At 50.1% G+C, this 21,682-nt stretch overlaps 1 protein-coding gene across 6 annotated transcripts in view; it reads right to left on the bottom strand.

Annotated features, from left to right (window-relative positions):
• The window catches only part of EPB41L4B (erythrocyte membrane protein band 4.1 like 4B), a 115,753-nt gene extending 94,371 nt beyond the window's left edge, over window positions 1-21,382 (bottom strand). For all 6 annotated transcript variants that reach the window (XM_070430946.1, XM_070430942.1, XM_070430947.1 and 3 more), the window contains exon 1: window positions 21,077-21,382. In XM_070430946.1, the coding sequence (XP_070287047.1) occupies window positions 21,077-21,382 (306 nt within the window). The remainder of the gene's footprint in view (window positions 1-21,076) is intronic.
• Between the last annotated feature and the right edge of the window lie 300 nt (window positions 21,383-21,682).

The raw sequence follows: 21,682 nt of genomic DNA, 5'->3' as shown, positions 1-21,682 counted from the left end.
GAATGCCATGCTGAAGAGCAGATGTTCCAACCAACAGTCCCAGCAGAGCCCAGCCTTCTGGTCATCACTGCCAGGTGCATGACATGTGGAGCAGCCATGCTGGGCCCTCCCACACCAGCCCATCCTCCAACTGGGCCCTCCTGGGTGACCTTGATCAATGCCATGGGGAGCGGAAGAATCCCCCAGCGGAGCCCCACCCAAATTCTTGACCGACAGAACCCGGGAGCTCTGAAAAATGGCTGTTATTTTAAGCCACTACGCACTGGGGGAGTTTGCTATGCAACACTAGGTAACCAGAATGAAGACCATACACATACCCAGACACAGCATGTGTGCATGGCATATGCGTGTGTACGTGAAAGGTTTTCGTAACTTTAAAAAATGTTTCTTAGGAAATCCCCACACTGTGATACTAATTTCAGTATCAGCTGCTTGAGATAAGAAAGTAGGGTAATAAGCAGATGAATTCCCCAAAACAACCGAAAGGATAAACAAATCAAAACACTATTCTTCAAAGGCCACTCACTGACTGTTTCTCTAGGAGAAAGACATTAAAATCGAGGGCTGGACTACCTGAGGCTGTTGTACTCTACATTCACCAACGACACATTAAGAACTCAATAAATTGCACTGAAAAGGGGAGAGGACACCATTATAGATTAAAAGAGACTTAGGAGGCATTATTTACCAAAAGTAATGTGTGGTCTGCAGTTGGCTCCCGATTCAAGCAAACCAATCATGAAATGGCTTTTGAGATGACTGGGGAAAACGGAACATGGATTTGGTATTGGGTGACACTAAGGAATCACTCCTCATTTTGCGGAATATGATAATGGCATTTTCTCACACACATACATAAAAGACACCCACTTAAGTATTAACAGGTTACGTGACAAGCTGTCTGTGTCTGGGAGTTTCTTTAAAACACTCCATTTTACAGATGGGTAAAACAAGGCCAGAGACACGTCACACCCAGGAAGCCACTCAAAGCCAGGAACAGAACACAAGCCTTCTGACCCTGAGAGCAACACAATTTTCTTTCTTAGGATTATCTTCACACGACTACATAATATGAATGTTACCTGGAAAAGCAAGCCTTGCATAGCATTTCCACTTCTGAAAGACCAAGAACCAAATATGCAACACCAACCCCCCCGTCTCCCCGCCCCCCCAAAAAAACCCCACAGAAATCTGTGTTAAAAAAAACAATTTGACTATAAAAAAGTGCTTGGTTTGCGGAAATATTTCTGGCTTTTTTAAATGGTGGACCAGGAAAAAACCGCAAAACCCACCCCAAACTGGGAGAAAGAAAAAAGAAAATGAAACAAATTTGTGCCTGACTAAACAGTCACATGCAATTAAAATGATGGATGTCTCGGTGCCAGAGGTTGAGTTTGAAACAAGCTGCTGGGAGAAGGGCAGCCTGAAAATAAATTGCCAAATTACTTTTTGCAGCCAGATTTCAGATTCCCTCTCTGTGCAGTTTTGAAAGTGAGTAACTCCACATCAATAAACATGCAACAAACTCCCAGGATGCCCAGCCAAGAGACCCGAAGAGAAAGAACTAACTCTGTGTGGACGACTGCCCCCACCCATCCTGCAACTTGGGTATGTGACTAAATTTGCCAAGTCAGGCAGGTCAAGGCTACCCGGCACCCAGGAAGCTTTCCCAACTACCAGTCCTGGAAGGACTGGGCCCCTGTTCTCTGTGGAGTCCTTTCCAGCTCTGAGAGCAGTCTGGATGTCCCAACACACCCTGTGAGGCAGTGGCTGAAGGCATGAGCTCCAGGGGGTCCGAGCCCCACCTCTTGTTACTCAGCTCAGGTGGAGCGCGGTGTCAGGAAATTTCTTACCTGGTAAGAATGTCTGAGGATGAAATGAAATGATCGATTTGACAGGGCTTGGCCCCAGGCTTCTCCCACAGAACACGCCTGGTGACAGAGGTGGCCTCATTCTAGGTAGCGTGCTCATTCCCAGAGGAAGATGAGCTTTATGGGGGTTAAGTCACAGGGGAGTGTTGTGGGTTGAACTGTGTCCCCCCCGCCCCTCGCCCCCCAAATTTGTAAGTTGGAACCCTAAGCTCCGGTGCCTCAGAATGTGGCTGTGTTTGGAGCCTTTGAAGAGGGAATTAAGTTAAATGAGTGAATTAGGGAGGGCCCTCGTCCTATCTGATAGAGAGAAAGGTCACCCTGGTGGTATGTCTCAGGTTGCTGGTTTGTTTCCCATTCAGGGTATGTGTCCGGATTGTGGGCTTAATCCCCAGTAGGGGGTGTGCTAGGCGGCCCATAGATGCTTTGCTCTTGCATTAATGTTTCTCTCTCTTTCCCTCTCCCTTCCTCTCTCTTTATAAAAATCAATTTAAAAAAATAAAAAAAAAGGAAGAGAGAGAAGGGTCACATCAGGTTGCCCACACACAGGGAAGAGACCATGAGAAGGCACAGGGAGAGGGCAGCCATCTACGAGCCAATAAGAGAGGCCTCAGAGGAAACTGACCTTGCCCAGCACCTTGATCTTGGACTTCCAGCCTCCAGAACGGTGAGAATTTCCATTGGTTAAGCCACCCGGGCTGCGGCATTTTGTTGTGGAAGCCCGAGCAGACTAACACAGGCAAGAACACGGCTTCAAGTCAGGACCAGGTGAGAATCTGGGCTCCACCACTCACAAACAACATGATCCCAACTAAGCCCATCTCCTGCCTGGAACGTGGAAATAACACAGCACCCATTCCAGCAAGCGATGGTGAGGGTGAGATGAAACATATGCAGAGGCCTCATCCAGCATGGGCACCGCGGGTGGTCAGAGCCAGGGCTGTGCCGGGACCTCTGACTCGGAGCTCCAGGAACTTCCCACCACATTCCTGGAGCTCCAGGGCCTCTGCTGGGTAGCAGGCAGCTGGTGGACACTTTGCTGGCGCTCCTCCCGGGACCGAACTGATGGGGAGACCTGGCCCCAACAGCCTAGGTGCTGCTTGGGCCACAGCACAGTCTTGGAGCCCACGTTCCTGGGGTCCCACCCATGGCTGGTATTCCTTAAGGATGGACACTGAACCCAGCTAGCAAATGTGCCTGAATTTTAGTACTTTCAGTGATCACACCAACTGCTAGGGCACAGAAGTTTGGGGCTATTTTACTTGGCTCTGTGTGCATATAAGATTTTCAAAAAGGTTAATGAGTGGAAAAGCACATAAAACTTTTAACCTTGTCTCTGGTGAGCTTGGCAGTTAAGGTCATAAAGCTGTAACTGAGGAACCACCATCCATTCATCTGATGAGGGGTATACAAACAAAGCTGTCTTTTTATGGCTGGCCTTTGATTTTTCATCTCTCTCTCTCTCTCTCTCTCTCTCTCCCTCCCTCCCTCCCTCCCTCCCTCCCTCTCTTTGTGAGTCAGTCTTTCTAAAAAGTCCCCTTCAAGGAGGCAGAGGATGACACGTTCAGATGGAGAAAAGGAGGGTGTGATGCTCACAGCCCCTCTGTAGGCTTGGATCTGTAAAGATGGCGTTATCAGGATAATTCCCCTGGGCATGTGGTGTGAGTTAGTGTGAGCTGTTGAGAGAAGAATGTTGACTGTTCCCCACACAAAAAGTTAGCCTTTCCTCACTCATTAACTAAGAAAAAATGTTTCCAATCATCTGTGCATTTTTAAAAGCAACAACTGAATACCAAGCACTAACTAGTATTGTTATGGAAACTTTCTTCAAAATAGAATACACCCATAGGAAATTCCTTACAGAACTGAACAGCTAGGTACAACTAGAGTAACTTCTCCTCACCTTCAACTGTTATGGGTGGATCATAAACTAACCGCACCCCCCCCCCCCCCATTTCTCCCAGTTCAATGGTTTCTCACACAAGACCGGGTGCCCTAGGACTTCAAATCCATGTCAAAAGGTATTCCTACAAGACGACCACCAGCCAGGCATTGAATGCCCCAGCCCAGATACCTCTACAAGACCTACAGAATGTCAGTCCGAGGAAAATCTGTATGGGTTACAAGGTGTCACCCACATGCCAGGCACTTTGAGAATTCATGCTGGGAGGTGCACAGACAGGAAACATCCCATAAGTGGAGGGGATCATGAGGACTGGGGGGGCAGTCCCCACACTGATCCAGCCACCTGCTGTTCCATGGGGATTCAGACTGTGCGATCAGATCTTCCAAGTTTTTTAAGAAAGTCTACAAATTTGAATTTTTTAATGTGAAATGTGGCTATTTCTAAAAGCCTTTTACAGACCTCTAGTTTAGTTTTTTTTTTAACTTACTGTTTCTTATAACTTTTAAAAAAAATTTAAGTATTTTCTTTTATTAATTTTAGAAAGAGAGGAAAGGAGAGGGAGAGAAAGAAACATCGATGAGAGAGAGAAACATCGATGGGCTGCCTCCCACTCGCCCAATACTGGGGATCAAACCCACAACCTGGGCATGTGCCCTGACCAGGACTTGAACCTTTCAGTGCACGGGTGACGCCCAACCGAGCCACACTTTTTTAATTAAAGCAAGATATTCATAGATAAAAGTGCACAAGTCATACGTGTACGTGTACACCTCAAGGAATTACCAGAAGTTAACATATCTGTGCAGCCACCACCCAGGTCAGAAAACAGAACGCTGCCTGCCTCCTGGAGGTCCCTGTGTGCCTCTTCCCAATTTCTACCCTTCCCTCCCTTCCCACGGGTACCTCAGATTTGCTTTGCCTGATATGAAGCTCATATAAATGGATGCACGCAGCACGGAGTCTTTTATAGCTGCGTGGGGACAGGGGGACGGTGTCCCTCCCATTCACAGGCCTTGTATCTCTGAGCAAAGAAGGACTTGGAGTCACAGAGGCCCCGAGGAGTCAGAGATAAGAAGGCACTAACTAGTCATGGGTGGAGTGGGTGGCCAAAGTCCCACAGAAGGGGAGGGCCTACTCACAGGGACAGCAAAAGGACAGGGGACAAAGGACAGGGGTGGTGGCAGTGCCAGGATGAGGAAGCCAAAGTTCAAAATCCACGGCCACCAAACAGAACGTCAGCAAGCCCGGATCATGGCCAGGGCGCTGCGACCATCCCCAATGAGAGTCAGCCTTCTCCCAGGACAGCAAGCAGGCCGGATTCCTGGCAGAGTTAACAAAGATTACCTGGTATGCTCCTTCGTTAAAAATATTTTTATTATGGACAATTTCAAACAAGTCCAAAGCAAACAGAATAGTGTAGTGAACACCTGCCACTCAGCTTTCACAATTACCAACACTCTGTATCCTCTTTTCCTCCGTCATTCCTCCATTCTGTTTTTCACAGGTCTTTTTTGGGGACGGTGGCAAATTTACTTCCATCGAGAGGCACAAACCTGAGCTGTTCCACAGTTACCGAGGAATACGTCTGTGTAGCCCACACCTCGTGCCATTCAGCACAGTCCTGTCTCCCCTTACAGGTCCCAGTGCCAAGGCCCAGCCAGTCCCCGGCCCTTCCCGCTCCCCAGAAGCAGCAGTAGTTTTTCTCATCTGACTTTCCCTCAGGTTAGTTTTGCCAGTTCCGGAACTGTACGTCAGTGGAACCACCCAAAAGGCACTTTCTTTCGTGTAAGGTTTGTCTCACTCAGCATCATTCGTGTGAATATGACAAGATGAGTTTTAAAATTCGGTTTGGGCCCAGCTGGTGTGGCTCTGTCGCTGAACATCGACCTACAAACGAGGTCACGGTTTGATTCCGGTCAGGGCACATGCCCGGGTTGTGGGCTTGATCCCCAGCAGAGGGCATGCAGGGGGCAGCCAATCAATGATTCTCTCTCATAATTGATGTTTCTATCTCTTTCTCCCTCTCCCTTCCTCTCTGAAATCAATTAAGAATATATATTTAAAAATAAATAAATAAAAATTTGGTTTGGACCAAACTGTATAGATTCGTCTTCATCACCTTTCTCATGCCATCTTATGTGGACAGCTATAGTTCCAAGATCAACATTGGAGATAAAAATGACCCACACTGGGATTCGGAGCCAGGATTTTCAAGGAATTACTCAAGTCCTGCTTTCTTCCCTGGGTCCCACGTTCCCGATACTAGTTTCTGCATCTATAATGTGCAGTAACGACCATCCCCGAACTCCGACCGATGAGCTGACTCAGTGTCCTCTGAGTGCCGAGGCAGACCACCTTTTTTCCCTCCGTTAATCCTCATTGAGGATATTTTTCATTGATGTTTAGAGAGAGTGGAAGGGAGGGGAAGAGACAGAGAGAGAAACAACGATGTGAGAGAGACACAATTGATGGGTTGCATCCTGCAAGGGCCCCAACCAGGGCCAGGAATAGAGCCTGAAACCTAGGTATGTGCCCTTGGCCAGAATCGAACCCGGGACCCTTCAGTCCGCAGGGCGATGCTCTATCCACTGAGCTAAACCGGCTAGGGAGGGCCATACCACCTTTCTTTTCGTCTTCTGCCCTGACTCTTCTACCTTAAGCAAGAAAACTGGGTAAAAGCACTGAAAAGCCGTGGAGTTCTCTGCAAACGCGAAAGACATACCTTCTCACTAAGCTGCCAGTTGCTTAAGGAAAAAGGTGCATCTTTGACTCAGTCTCGTACCCGCCCGCCCCTGGCTTGGTTCTGTGTAGACAGCAGGCCCTCGATAAATGCCTGCGCCTCTTCATTATTGCTCATTACTGCCTTGAAAGTGTCAACCCCACCCAGGTGTGGAAGGCAACAGAGCAGGGTGGCCCATAATACGAGCTCCCTTCCTTTTCCCGTCTATAAATAGCGACGGGAACACCAGCACCCACGCTCTGTGGGAGCTAAGACAGTCCACACAGCGGCCACCCAGGGCCTGGCTTCTACAGATCTACAGACGTCAGCTCCTGTCACTCTGTCAGCCTCCCAGTGGGCCCTGTCAGACATGACTTGCATTCAAACCCTTACCAGCCTGCTCTCCAGGTGTCTGACCTGCGGGAGCCTCACACTGGTCCCGTCTAAAACACAACCAGGAATGAATCCAGGATTTGTGGCACCTTAAGGCTTATACCATTTGGAGGACCTCTTAAAGAAAGAAGATCAGCTGTCCTGGCCGGGTAGCTCATTTGGTTAGAGCATTGTCCCGATATGCCAAGTTGCAGGGTGATCCCCTGGTCAGGGCACATACAAGAATCAACCAACGAATCCACAGATAGGTGGAACAACAAATCAATGCTTCTTTCTCTCCCTCCCTTCCTCTCTCTTTCAAATCAATCAGTAAGTAAATAAAATTAAACAACCAAACTGCTTAAAAAAGGAAGAACATGTCATAAACATCTTACAATTGCAGAATTTACAGAATCAAGGGCCAAGCGAATATGGTACTAGTTGGGGCCTCCCTACTGCTGCTCCGCCTCTAGGTTCTCAATCTCACCACCCTGTCAGGCACAGAACATGGGAGTCACATCTTGGTTTCTCCATCAACCCCAGTCCTAAATCCAGCCACTAAACCCACTGGATTCCAAGTCTTCAAACTCCACTGTATCTGCCCTTCCCGTCCATGTCCAGCATCACCCTAGTTTAGACCCACAACGTAACTAAGAGCCTCTTAGCCTGACCATCCCCCTTTAATGGCCCCCCAGAGCCAAATTCCAAGCGGTCTTAGCCTCCCTTCCCATCTCCCCTGCTCCAGCATCCCATGAGCTGCGATCCATTTTCCAAACACACCCCTCCTTGCCCTCGGTGAGGGTGGTCACTCTTTTCCTCCACCCAGACTGACAATCCTCAGCCACTGAAGGTCAAAACCAACCCAACAGTCACCCCCAACTCTGAAGCCAACCCCAGTGGAAATCCACAGCTACCTCCAAGGAGCCCCCACACAACTTCATTTGTCCAGTGTTGAATGGTACCCACGTCATCCTGCCTGGTGTTATGGTTAAAATTGTTCACTCGCCTTTTTAAGGGGGTCAGGCAATGTGCAGTGCAATTTAAGAACACTTACACACCCCACCCCAAATGAGCTTCTTTTAAGCATTTTTTTTTGAACAGGTCATATTCCTCACAAGACCTTACACATACTAGATCAGTGATGGCGAACCTATGACACGCGTGTCAGAGGTGACACGCGAACTCATTTTTTTGGTGGATTTTTCTTTGTTAAATGGCATTTAAATATATAAAATAAATATAAAAAATATAAGTCTTTGTTTTACTATGGTTGCAAATATCAAAAAATTTCTATATGTGACACGGCACCAGAGTTAAGTTAGGGTTTTTCAAAATGCTGACACGCCGAGCTCAAAAGGTTCGCCATCACTGTACTAGATGGTCCCTAATGTTTTTTTGTTATCGTTTTTAATAAATAAATGAAACAGCTGAAACAAAACAGGTCTCATCAGTGAACAGAATAATGGTAACCATCCAGAAAGCTCATATATATGTGGAAGAGCACATTCACTGAAGTGAGTTAATTAGATGAATGACATGTTGCAGTAATTCAAATACGTACAATTCTTTTTTCCCTTTCAGAAGCCAGCACGGAGTTTTTGCAATTTGCTTCAGGAGTCTCTTTAGTGAAGAGAAATTATCCACCGCAGCTTTGAGAACAAAGCTAAATACTTCTGGATTTCAAAGCAAAAGAAGCGCCATGTAGAATACTGAGGTATTCTGAACAAATACTGCCAGCCTTGGGTTCCCTGCTCTCCCATTAAAACAGCCCACATCTAGACCTCCTCTGCCCAGCTTTCCCCCTCGAGGATCCCCTGGGATCTGCCACTGCCGGCTTGTGGGCACAAACTGGGCCAGTTCCAAGCCAGTCTGGACTCTGACCACCTACTGTCCCTGCCATCTACTCAGCGCTGGTGCCACCCAATACAGATTGCAATGACTGAGCAGGTGGCGTGGGCCCTGGGTCTCAGGCCCCAGCAAACAGGAGCCATAAAAGCACTGCAGTCGGGGAAATGCTGCCAGAATGCGCTGCGGGTTAATAACTAACCCTTGTGAGCCTTTGGTTCACCTGGGCTTTTCTGGGAGAAGCCCAAGCCCATGCCCATTTCGTGGGCAGGTGACAGGGCAGGCAATGTTTCTTCTGGGCCACAACTCGCTTTCAGAAGACGTAGGGGAGTCTTGGAGAGGCAAAGAGCCTTGCTGAATGCCACTGGGCCACTGACAGCAGGAGCCTGGAGGGCTGCGTGCACGAAACGGCTCTTATGACACACTAATTACTGCTCATTTGCCACAGGTGAGCAGCAGCTGGCTGCATGGCCCAGCTGCGAGTGTCCCAAGGCAGACAGGAAAGGGCTGCCCACCCAGAATGAGGCGCTGGCCCATGCCCAGGTCTCTGAGGGCTCCTTTAGAGATAAAAACCCAGTGGTTCCTGCTGCCCTACTGTCTGCCCCCATCTCCCTTCTCTCTGAAGTGTTCATCGAATGTGGGTTCCCTGAAGTGTCTGCTGGCACCTCCAGCCGGGAAACATGGTAAGGCTCACTGGGGGCCTCCTGCAGGGTGCAGAGCAGGAATGTCAAACTCACGGCCCTCGGGACACATGCCCCGTTTATTTGGCCCATGTTAGCCTTTGAGTTTGACATGCTTGGTGTAGAGTATGGTAGAGGAAGAACCCAAGGTCGAGGGAGACATTCCAAACCAGTGTCAAGAAGCTGATGGAGAAACAAGATGGACAGAGAAGAAGAAAATACATTCTTTCAACAAACCTACCGAAAACTTTCTACAGACGGAGTTTGAACCTTCTCAAAGACACAACACCGGTGGGAAACGAGGGCTCACTGGAGGCAGCCGAGCAAGGAACAGGAATCTTGGGGATTATTTCAAGCCTCGGTGCGTTTGCACATGCCAATCCGGCCACCAGGAAAGCTGTTCTCCCGCTGTTCTCTCTCTCTGAAATTTTCTAGGTCATCCATTTCCCCCTCCACCCCCCTCACCTTGGGCCTTCCTTTGAGCTTATTTAAAATTCTCTACAGCACTTTTCACACCAGGTATAGTGACTTAGCTCCACTCAAGTTTCTTGAAAACGAGGAACCTGTCATATTCCATGTGCCCTGTCTCAATGCTTAAAACAAGACCAGTTCCCCATATGACTGCACTCACATGTGAGATATAAAACTGAAACTCATGGACACTAACAGAGTGTGGTGGTTGCCTGAGGGAAAGGGGGCGTGCGTGGGACCTAATATATGGTGATGGAAGACGATTTGACTTTGGGTGGTGGGTACACAGTGCAATATACAGATCTTGTAACACAGAAATCCACACCTGAAACCTATATAATCCTATTAACCAATGTCACCCCAATAAACTTAAATAAAAAAAGGAAAGTAAGACCAGTTCCCTGTACCAACTGTAGAATTGAACACTATCGACCCTGCACTTGCGCACCAAGAGGTACCAGCAGCAACGGACTTCAGGTCATTCACAGCAAAACTGAAGTCAAAACATTAATTCCGACTTAGTGAGGAAAAGCCTGAAAGCATATGGATCTGGAGACGTAAGAGAAGTGCCCTCTCTGGTTCCATTAAGGTTACTACCTCGGAAGAGGAAGGTGGGATGGGAGACGAGCTCATAGAGACCAGCAGGGAACGAGCTACACACAAGAGAAAAATACAACTCGACTAAAAAAAAAAACAAACAGGCAAAATACATAGACTGAGGCAATTCCAGGAGGAAATACAGATGGTTCATAAGCATGCGCAGAGATACGCAACCCCATCAATAACTGGGGGAAAGTGAAGACTGCAAGGAGTTCCCACAAACCCCCATCAGTTTGAAAAAAATAAAATAGAAAAGCTGCACAAAAACAAGGGATGGAGAAGAATGGATGAGCAGACGTTTTAACATGCTGCTGGGACTCTGGGAAAAATTTCAAATGCTCTTCAAAGGCCTGTCCACCACCCTCCCACCATTCCACTCCCGGGCACACACCCACCCAGGAGAAACACTTGCTCACATATGTGCACCAGCAGACCAATTCCAGAAGGTTCTAACAGTCCCAAACTGAAAACATCCCAAATATCAACCAACAAAGGATACTTTTAAATCGATCCCTGCAATGGAATAACTACAGAGCAGAAAGAACTACAGCTACCTCCCTCAATGTGTAGGAATCTCACAACGCAGTACTGAGTGAAAACTCCACTTACATAAAGTTCACACACATGAAAAACTAACCATCTAGTGTTTGGGGAAACATACACATGCAGCAAACCAATACGAAAAGGAAGGGATGAAAGACAATCTCGGGAAGCGGAGGGAAGGGAATGGCACCGGGAGGAGCACGGTGGGGGTTAACAGCATATCTTTGCTTTTAAGCTGGGTGGTGGGAACGTGAATGTTCATTATATTAATTTTCTGTGCACTATTCGTGTGACAGACACTCTTTTGTATTTATATTTCATCATGAAAACATTTAGAGAACGTGCTAGACAGAAGACTTGCTAACAACACTGAGAAACTCAGAGGAAAATGTAAGGTGGGGGGCGGGGGGGGGGGGGGGGGGGGACTAAGACCAGATAACCTGGGAGGGAGATGAGCATGAAGCAGAACAGTCCCAGGGGAGAGATGCCAGAATGGCAAGAACAAAACCAGAAGGGAAGGACTGGGGACATCGAAGTCCCCAACGGCAGTGCCACTAACGAACGGGCAGGACTGAGTTAGGAAGGCCCGGACCAGCACAGAAATCCGTATCTCAGATGAATGGATAAATGAAGTGTGGTATATACATACACTGGAATACTATTCAGTCATAAAAAAGTCATGACATTCTGAAACGTGCTATAACATGGATGAACCTTGAAGACATTGTGCTAAGTGAAAGAGTCCAGATGTAAATGCTTAGAAGTACTGTGTGATTCCACTTATAGGAGGTACCTGGAATAGTCCAGTTCATAGACACAGGAAGTAGAATGGTGGTTGCCAGGGGCTGGGGGGGCGGGGGGGAGTAGGGAGTTAGTGTTCAATGGGCACAGAGTTTCAGTTTGGGAAGATGAAAAAGTTCTGGAGATGGATAGTGGTGATGGCTGCCCAACAATACAAATATCCTTCATGCCACTGAACTGTACACATTAAAACGGTAAATTCTGTTACATTTTACCACAATTTTTAAAAATCCATAATTCGCATCAACCCATGAACCAGGAGGTCACGGTTTGATTCCTGGTCAGGGTACATATCCGGGTTGCAGGCTCCAACCCCAGTGTGGGACGTGCAGGAGGCAGCTAATCAGTGGTTCTCTCTCATCCTTGATGTTTCTGTCACTCTCCCTCTCCTTTCCCTTCCTCTCTCTGAAATCAATAATAATAAATAAAAAAGATCCATAATTCAAGACAGGTGCAGCTGAACAAGACAGCAGGTAGGATAAAGGAGAGGCACTGTCAGGCCTACCTCGCCTGCCTGAGCACCCGTAAGATAGATACAGACAACATTCAGATCCCGGGCCAGGTAGGCTGGAGACCCACAGAGCTGAGAGATGCTGAACCAGGTCGTCCTCACCCTCCAGGCCCGCGGCATGGACAATCCCACCCCTGGGACCCGGGGACCCTGGGCCCGAGCTCAGTGCTGGGAAACATGGAAGCTCTGGATGATCCCACGGGGAGCCCAGGACCCTTGGGATATCACTTTCCAGTTCTTAATTTCAAAAAGGAAAGGCTGGGCACTCAGCCAGCTATGACTTTGGGGAAAAGAACCGGCAAAAATAAAAATGCTGAGAAACGGTAGGCAGAACCCAAATGCCAAGAGGCTGAAAGGCAGAGGACTTCAGGAAAGATGGGAAGGGGAAGGGGTATTATATGAAACTGGAACCTGCAGAAACATAAAGGATCCTGACCTTCCTAGGGAGTTCCAAGGAGCACACAGGGCAAACAGGAAGGTTGGGTGTGCGCTGCATGGGGTGGGGGAAAGAGCACTGGAAGATGAGTCAGGGAATCTAACGAGCTGAGTGGCCCAAGGCCACCTGTGAGACCATGCATACAGAGGATAATAATACCTTCCCAGACGGTGGCAATTAAGGGAAGTAACACAGACTCTGCCGGCCTTGGAGGTACAACTGGCAACAAGGAAGATACCAGGTGCTTTGCTATTGGCCCCAAGAGATAAGCAGAGATAAATATTAGTCATGCCTCACTCACACACACACATACAAACACACAGACTCAGGGGTGAACCTAAATAAATCAGAATAAGCACAAAAGAAGGCAACAAACTGGTGAGAAGTGTGTCAGAAAGGCTGGGATGAGAGGGGGAATAAAAGAACATATACCGTGCTTACACATGTACACAAAAGCACAAAGATTGAGGGAACAAAGTGAAACCAACCAGTTACTACGCAGCAAAATGGGAATCTATCAAATGCTTCTCGTTGGGGAGATTTTAACATGGTTCTATTAAGCACTCTGAAAAACATAGCCCACTTCTGACCTCAGTGTTGAAGAATTATGGCCATCAGGCCAGAATGTACTCTGGGCGAACCTACATTCTCAGGCTGGAGACCTTGGGTCCACTTTGGGGGGGTCAAGGGGCAGGCTCAGCCCCACCCCCTCTGACAGCAGGAGGATCTTCCCAGGCCACAGATCTCCAGCCAGACTGCGAGGCTTGAGGCCAGAGTACCTTTACTAGCCAGCATGTGACCTGGACAAGTTTCTTAAACTGTCTGCTAAGCCCGATTCTCCTCTCTACAAATGAAGGTAACTATAGTAACCACCAAGAGCGGTTGTGAGATGATTCAACATGACAATCATTTAAACACTTAGCCCAGTACTTTGGTAGCTTCCTTGTTCAAGAAGCCGTGGCCCTTACTGAATACTAGAGACGCTCCTGTTCTTCAAAGTCTCCTCATTCACATCTTTAAACTCAGGGTCACAGCCAGAGCTCATTATGTCCCCCCCCACCCCCCTCCCGCAAACCCACCCAAGGAGCCAGGGCCTTGGGAAGGGGGTTTTCTGGCTCCCATGCTCCATGCATTTGCCCCTGCTGTTTCCCCAACAGCCCCACAGGAGAGCATAGTGCAGTGGTGACCACCCAAATCCTGTGTTCAGAACACAAGCCCTCAGATGCAAGGCGACTTTGTGGCCTCATCAACAGGACCTTTATCCTGCCAGAAAGCAGAGGTGATTGCGGGGAGGGGCTCCAAGGAAGGAGGCTTGCGGCTCACCCAGCAGGGCAGCAGGGCACACAGCTAAGATGGCCACTGAGGATGCCCAGTCCCAGCTAAGGGTCCTAGGGAACGTAAAGGAGTGAGAGGGCAAAGGGACACAGGGTCCACATATGGTTCCTATTCAATTGTGCTAAAGGGGGGAAAGGGATGTTCATCAACCCATATACACTCACCATTTGAAATGCATATTTATATCTAACAGCAGAAAGAAAAGGTACAGATGGATGATACACACCACAATTTTAACAGTGGTTATCTCTGATGCGATTTTAGGTGTTTTAACTTCCCTTGCTTCTCTACATTTCCTAATCCTTCTGCTTGAAACATGTTCTAGTGTGAAATGAAAGTGAGGGAGGACAGTGCACGCCAACCTGAAAAAAACACAAGGAGGGGTCAGCAGCTGACCCTGCCCGCAGGCAGCTGCCAGGGCCCGAGGAGGAAACCGGAGTGCAGACGGACCAGGTGCCTGCGCAGAGAACACTCCATCCAGGCAGCGTGGAGGAGGCAGGCGGGGAGCCAGGCCTGGAGAGGACACATTGTGGGTGGAGGATTTCTGTGGTTATGCAGTGAATTTTCTTCTAAGTCCCTGTGCAAGAATTTAAGGGGAAGTTCTACTTGTCCCCGCCTGTTGCTATTTCAAAATTAAACAGACCCGTGCCTGCACCCACAGCGGTGTGCTAGAGATAGAATTCAGAGGGATTATGAGATTATGCACGTGAAAGTGCTTAGCAACTTACTATTTGTTCAGTTCTGGACCGGTGTAGGCTCATGTTCCTGGCACTGGGAGGTTGCATAGACCTCCCTCCCCTGCCCCCACTGCATATTAACACTGACTATCCAGAAGTGTGGAACCAGAGTTAGATATTGTACCTATATCTCATTTGGGATAGGATGTTCACCATCCACCGCCACCCGCCGCCTGCCCCCCCCCCCCCCCCCCCCGGCAACCCTTCTTCTAATACAAGGTATTTTTAAAAGTACACAAATTCATGACCCATATAGGTATCCAAAGCTCCCTCCCCATGGTCTCATTCATGGTCTGGGCGGGGAGGGGGTGGGGGGAGCGTGCAGGTGCAGGTGGAGTAAGTACTGTTGGGCCACCTTGAGCCAACACATTTGCCCACAAGGACAGGAAACAGCAAGCCACCCAGAAACCTGGATAAAACAAGGTGCCCAGAGTAGCCAGAACCTTGGAGGGCGGAATGAGGAGCTGTCTTCTCCTATTTCCTGGGGTGTCTTATACGGTGCCCCATTTCTCCCCACAACTGAGATGAAGCTACCCTTGCCCTCCAAGCTAGACTCCGGCAGGCCTCCGCCCTCCCCCTCCCCCATACACTCAATTAACTCCACCTGCAAACTGCTCTGGCACTCTGCCCCTTGTCCCGGCCAGGCCCTCATCACCACGCACCTGGGCTGTGGCAACAGCGTAAGTAAGTCCCTCCTCCAGCCCAGTCTCCACTCTGCAGTGGCCAAAAGGGGCTCTCTAGAGCTCAGGTGTGATACTGGCAACCTCCAGCTCAACGATGGCCAATCCCCATGCTCAATGCCTGCAGCAGTTTTTAACGAATAATGGGGCTGCCCTCTGTTCTCACAGTTCTAGAGCCAGTGTTTTTCAAAGGGTGTGAAGGGACCACCCAGATCAGAATCACCCGGGATACTTGTTAAAAGTCCAGCTTTCTGAACTACAGAATCAGAAATTCTGCGAATTGTAAACCAGAGGGGAAAAAAATCCCAAATGAACTTCGAGTACACTGACGTTAGAGAAGTGCTGGAGTTTCCCACTGTTTGGGGAACGTGTCCTACTTGAAACTGCCAGGAACTACCCCCCTCCCTGCCATGATCCTGTATTAGGACTAGGGGTCAGACTGCCTTCCCGCCACTGACCCTACACGAGACAACTGGGGTTCCCAAAGTAGCCCATTCCAACTCTTCACTGAGTAACTAAAGGTAAGTCACTTTATATTCACAGGCCTCAGTTTCCCCTCTACATAATGGGTTGGATATGTGCACCTAGGGTCCTTTCAATTCCAAAATAGACATCTGATCTTCATGTTGTATCATGTAGGCTTTGTTAGATCAGAAGTTCTAGTCTTCAAATCCTAAGAACCTGCATTTTTCTGTTGGAGGACGGGGGGAGGGATTCTTTTTTCATCCAAAGTGAAAATTTTAAAAACGTCTCTCCTACTACATCCAACTGAAGGAGAACCAAGCAATGTTTAAGCTTCCTGGCACAGTTTCTTTTTTCTTTAATGTTCATTACTAGAAACATTTCCAAACCCTTCCCATGGGCCAAAGAGAAGGCATGAGACATAAGATTATAACCTACCAGCAACCCTTCAGCACCCTGCCATTTACCGAGGTTGTTTGTATCCTCTTTGTCATATCATCTGCCCAACACCCCCATTTTAAAGACCAGAAAATCAAGGCTCAGAGAGCTTAAGCTGCCCAAGGCTGCCCAGGCAGCCTGCAAGACTCAACCACGGCTCTGCTAACCCTGAAACTCTCCATGTTTGCACTGCACCACAATGAGTCAACGTAGAGCTCCAGAGACAATGAAAGCAATCGCGCCAAATGCAATACCGGCCAACAAAGCCGTGCCCTCCAAGGCATAGTGGGAGTGCTAACCAGCCAACCACACATCCTAACAGCTTTCCACAGGGAGCTGCTGGGAGACTGTGCATGCAGGGGAGGGGGGAGACGGGGCTGAGCAACAGCCGCACGAGCAAAAGCGATGCCAGGGATTTAGTCAACAGAGAGCTAATATGAGTCAACAGTGGGTGCCGCTGCCAAGCACACGAATGGGATCTTCAGCTGCATGAATAGGAGGAAAGTGTCTAGGGCAAGCTGAGGGAGTCCTGCCCTGCTGACCAGACCACATCTGACGGCTGGGCTAACGAAAGAGAGGCACCTTCCAAGGCAAGGTTTTCTGAAGAGGAATGGCTCTGAGTGGCACTCTGGTTGGTAGGGTGTGCCCACGACTCCTAGGAAGCTGGTTTTTTAAGCTAACCTAAGTTGTACTGCATGTCAGATGGATGTTTAAAAAATATCCTATAGCCCTACCCTGTTTGGCTCAGTGGATAGAGCGTCGGCCTGCGGACTGAAGGGTCCCAGGTTCGATTCCGGCCAAGGACACGTACCTCAGTTGCAGGCTCCTCCCCAGCCCTGGCCCTGGTCAGGGCGCATGCAGGAGGCAACCAATTGATGCATTTCTCTCACATCGATATTTCTCTCTGTCTTTTTCTCTCTCTTCCACTCATCGTAAAAATCAATGGAAAATTATCCTAGGGTGAGGAATATATATATACATATATATATATACACACACACACACATACACACTGAGTGGCCAGATTATTATGACCACTCCATTAGTACTTCGTTGTGCCACCTTTTGCCTTCAGTACTGTGGTGATTCTTCTTGGCATTGACTCCATGTTGAAAGGTGATTCAAGGAATCTGACACCATGCCTGATGAATAGCACTGTCCAGTTCTGTGAGATTTGATGGTTGTGGAACCAGCTGCTTGATGGCTCTTTTAACTTCGTCCCACAAATGCTCAATTGGATTGAGATCTGGTGATTGTGGGGGCCACCTAAGCAAGGTAAAGTCTCCCTCATGTTCTTAAAACCACTCCTGCACAATACAAGCACCGTGGCATGGCACATTGTCTTGTTGGAAGAAGCCATCTCCATTGGGATATGCCATCAACATGATAGGATGAACTTGATCAGCAACGATACTTAGGTATGGCGTGCTATTCAGACGTTTATAATGATCTGGCCCTCTAGCAACTTCAGTGCGAAATTATAGCTAATTTGCCTACAAACGTCAGGTGGTCATAATAATATGGCCACTCAGTGTGTGTGTGTGTGTGTGTGTGTGTGTGTGTGTGTGTATCCTTTAATTCACATTTTATCAAGGACTGAGAAACCAGCAACTATCCACAGCAAAGGTTAAGAACTCACGGGTGTGCTAGGGGCCACAGCCCACCACCAGACAAGGGGGCTCCAGGCCTCTTCAGAAGAGGATCGCTGGAGAAGACAATTACAGTTGCTTCTTCCCTTATTACACACAACAATTGGGCTGTGGCTTGGCCAAGAAGTTAACCTGACATACTAAAAATGGTATTCTAAAAATGCACAAGGGATACTGGGTTGGAGATGCTATCATCTTAAGTGTCAAAGTCTCCACAAAGCCTTCCCAATTCCCCCAGGCTGTCCATCCCCAGCACCCTGTCTGGGTGAGCCTGTCATATCACCTAGCATCACTTAGGATAAAAGGACATGTTTCCCAAGAGCCCCAAGGCCACCTCTCATTCACCTTTCCGTCCACAGCTCAGTGCTTGGCACATTGGAGACACCCACTAAATGTTGACTGAACTGAAAACTGAGGTGCCCTGACACAGTCACACTGAGGTGGGTGCTGTATTCGAGGCAATTTCAGAACACAAGTGTCCAGACCAGGGCTAAAAAAAAATGGCTTGTGCCAATGCATAACCACTTTTAACATGCTTAACAAAGACATTCTTGAAGCTACCACCACCAGAGGGTTTTAATTACAAAGGAGCCATAGTTAGCTTGGCAAGTACCCATGGAAGTGGCTGGAGACAGAAAATCCAGCTTAGGGGTATGGTGGTCAAAGGTAAATCCTATCTGTGCGCCAGGCAGCCATGCAACACCAGAGCCCAGGAAGCGGTAAAAATCCAGGGATGCAGAAGAGAATAATGGGGCCAAATGCCAAAACAACAGCATAAAAAAGCTTGGTGAAAAGGGTCTGAGGAAGGAGCACCTGTGCTATACAAGTTCACGGGAGCTGGCTGCCAGGCGCTAAACACGCAACTCCGAGAATGAATTACAAGAACTAAAACTCTGATCTGGGAAGACGAGCGTAGGAGACTGTGATGCGGTTCTGATATGCAATAAATCTTTAAGTCGGTGAGCCATGCTCACTGGTGATTTTTCTTCATCTTTCCTGCACTCCAGCTGCCTCACATGACAAAAGCCAGCATTTTCTTTTTATTTGCGTTTGGACAGTGAGTGTGTGTGTGTGTGTGTGTGTGTGTAAATAAAATTTGGGGTTCACTAAATCACATCCTAAAGCATCGCAACATCTGCCATCATAAGAAACCCTGGCGAGTGATTCTGTCAAATAGCCTTTTATTAAGTGAAGAAAGCTTTTAGGGTGCAAACTCCCCTTCCCCCTACCACCCCAAGGGCTCCACCAGGTGTAGTAAGTCAGCATTCCTGCCCCGACCTGTTCAGGTTTATTCACCACGAATGCACTTTACTCAGTTGGCATTATTCACCCCAGAAACACCACTTAAGCCTGTCGCACAAACCTGACAGAAGCAATACATTTTACAAACCGACCATCCCCAGGGAAGTTCCCAAGGAGAACATCCCTCTCCCAGATCAGCGATGCAAAATGCGCCACATCCTCTCCACACACAAGCTGCCCACTCCAGAGGCAGCCTGCCCCCCTCTGCACTCCTCCCGGCTGGTCAGGCCACCTCTCCCAGCTAAATAAAAACCAAGGAGCCTCAATCCTGGGCGGCAGCAACATTTTAATGCTATTTTAGACAACAGCTCTAAAGCAGCGGAATGTTGGCTCCTTTTCCATGAATAAAACAAAACAAAACCCAAAAGGGTATTATCATAACAAAATGATATCCTATGGAGAGCACTGTGAGCCATAAAAAATAAAACTGCCATAAATTGAAACTGTCTCAAAATTAAACCTACAGAGGGAAGCATTAAACCCCAAGCCAGGCAGGCTCTGATATTCCCATCTAAAACCCTTACATGTTTCTAGTTCTCGGGTGAAGTCCGACGAATTTCTCCCACCCGGAAAGGCCTAAATGCTTTTTTTGGGAAGTCCGGGAATGTTCTTTTTTTCCCTTGAAATCTTCGAGATGGTCTGTAATATTCATCTAAAGCCCAATCACTGCCCTGTCCTCAGTCACACCCAAAGATCCCCAAAGGCACCATCTGCCGCAGCGCACGGTGCACAGTATGCGCCCCTTTAATGTGCAGATTTGATTTGATCAGATCTGGCCCCTGGGCTAGAAAGACGGTTGGTAGGTGGACGCCCGGGTGGGGGAGGATAGCAGCGCCGGCCTAGCTCCCTTCTGGAGGGAGGCGGGGTGCAACCACCTGTGGGCGGGTGGCCGGGGACTCAGGCCGGGGCGCCGCCGCCACCCGCCGGTGCGTCGGCGGCCCCACGCACGGAGACCCGGGTGAAGTCCGGCGAGCCAGATCCGTGGGCGCCCCGGGGCCGACTCCCGGCGCCCCAGCAAGGGCTCCGCCAGCTCAAAGTTGGCCGCGTCCGAGAGAGTCGGTTCTAGCGTTGGCTCCCAAGTCGCCCACCCCCTGCGAGTATGCGAGCCTGAAGGGGCTCCTGCGGAGGCTGGGGTAGGGTGGGGTGGGGTGGAACACCGAGAGGGGATCAGGAGAGAGCAGAAATGGTCCCCGACTCCCTCCCAAATTTGGCACCTGCCGGGCAGCAAGCATGAGAGCTTCTCCTCCCTGCCGGTTCACTAAGGCCTGATGGCGACTTTGGGAGGTGGGGGGCAAGCGGGCCACCCCGGGGCGGCACCGCATCACTTTGACATTTTCTAACCAATAGTCCAGGCCCGGCTGGAATCTGGGGGGCGGAGGGGAACACCTGTCACCCGCGCCAGGGGGCGGGGACTGGGGACTCGGGGAGTGGGTGCGCTGGGGAGAGGGATGAGGCCCAAAGAACTCGGTGGGGGCCAGAGAAGGTGTAACCCAGCCAGGCAATGTGCCAAGGAGGGGGCGCGGGCCAGCGATGGGGCCCCCTAAGACTGGGACGGAGTGGCTCCCGAGGGAACCAGGGTTAAGGAGTACTCTCAGGAGAAGGGGGAGGGGATCCCCGGAAAGGTGCAAGGGGAGCGCTCCAGAGAGAAAAACAGGAGGAGGGGGGCTGCCCCAAGGGGCGCGGGGTGCCAGCGCCCAGACGAGTTGCGTCCCGTCACTCACCGGCAGATCCACGCTCACTTCGGTCCCGTCCAGCAAGAAGACGCGGCAGTAGAGGGTGGCCTTGGCAGCGCCGGCGGCGGAGATGTGCACGGCCGCGCCGCCCGTGAGCAGGGGTCCCCCGCCGGCCGGGAACACGCTGCCCCCGGGCGCGGCGGGCAGCGGCGAGGAGGCGGCGGCGGCGGCCGGGCCCCCCCGCGGCCCCCCGTCGCGCTCGTCCCCCAGCCCGGCGGCCCCGCGCCCTGCCGCGCCCCGCGCGTAGAGCTGCATGGAGCGGCGGCCAAAGGTCCGGCGTAGGAACCGCAGCATCCTGGCTGGGGGCGCCCCCTGCCTCCGCCCCTTGCGCCGCCGCCGCCGCGCCGCCGCCCGGGAGCACCCCGCGACGCCGTCAGCGCCCGCGGCTGCCGGCGCCTCCTCCCGCGGGCTGCGGCCCTGGGCACGCTCCCGGGGAGGCCGAGGCCGCGCTCCGGCTGCCTGCGGGGCGCGCGGGCCGGGCCAGCGCCGACTGCGAGTGGCCGCGGGCGGGAGGGCGCGCCGGGGGCGGCCCCGTAGCCGTCCCGCCGCTGTCGCCGCGGACTCTCCGGGCCGGCGGCCCGCGCTCCCGGCGGA

The sequence above is a fragment of the Myotis yumanensis genome, unplaced genomic scaffold (assembly GCF_028538775.1).
Source record: "Myotis yumanensis isolate MYYU_CA2020_CCGP unplaced genomic scaffold, mMyoYum1.0.hap1 SCAF_12, whole genome shotgun sequence".
Taxonomy (NCBI): Eukaryota; Metazoa; Chordata; class Mammalia; order Chiroptera; family Vespertilionidae; genus Myotis; species Myotis yumanensis.
The sequence above is the reverse complement of the archived record's forward strand: the minus strand, read 5'-3'. Positions and strand labels throughout refer to the sequence as shown.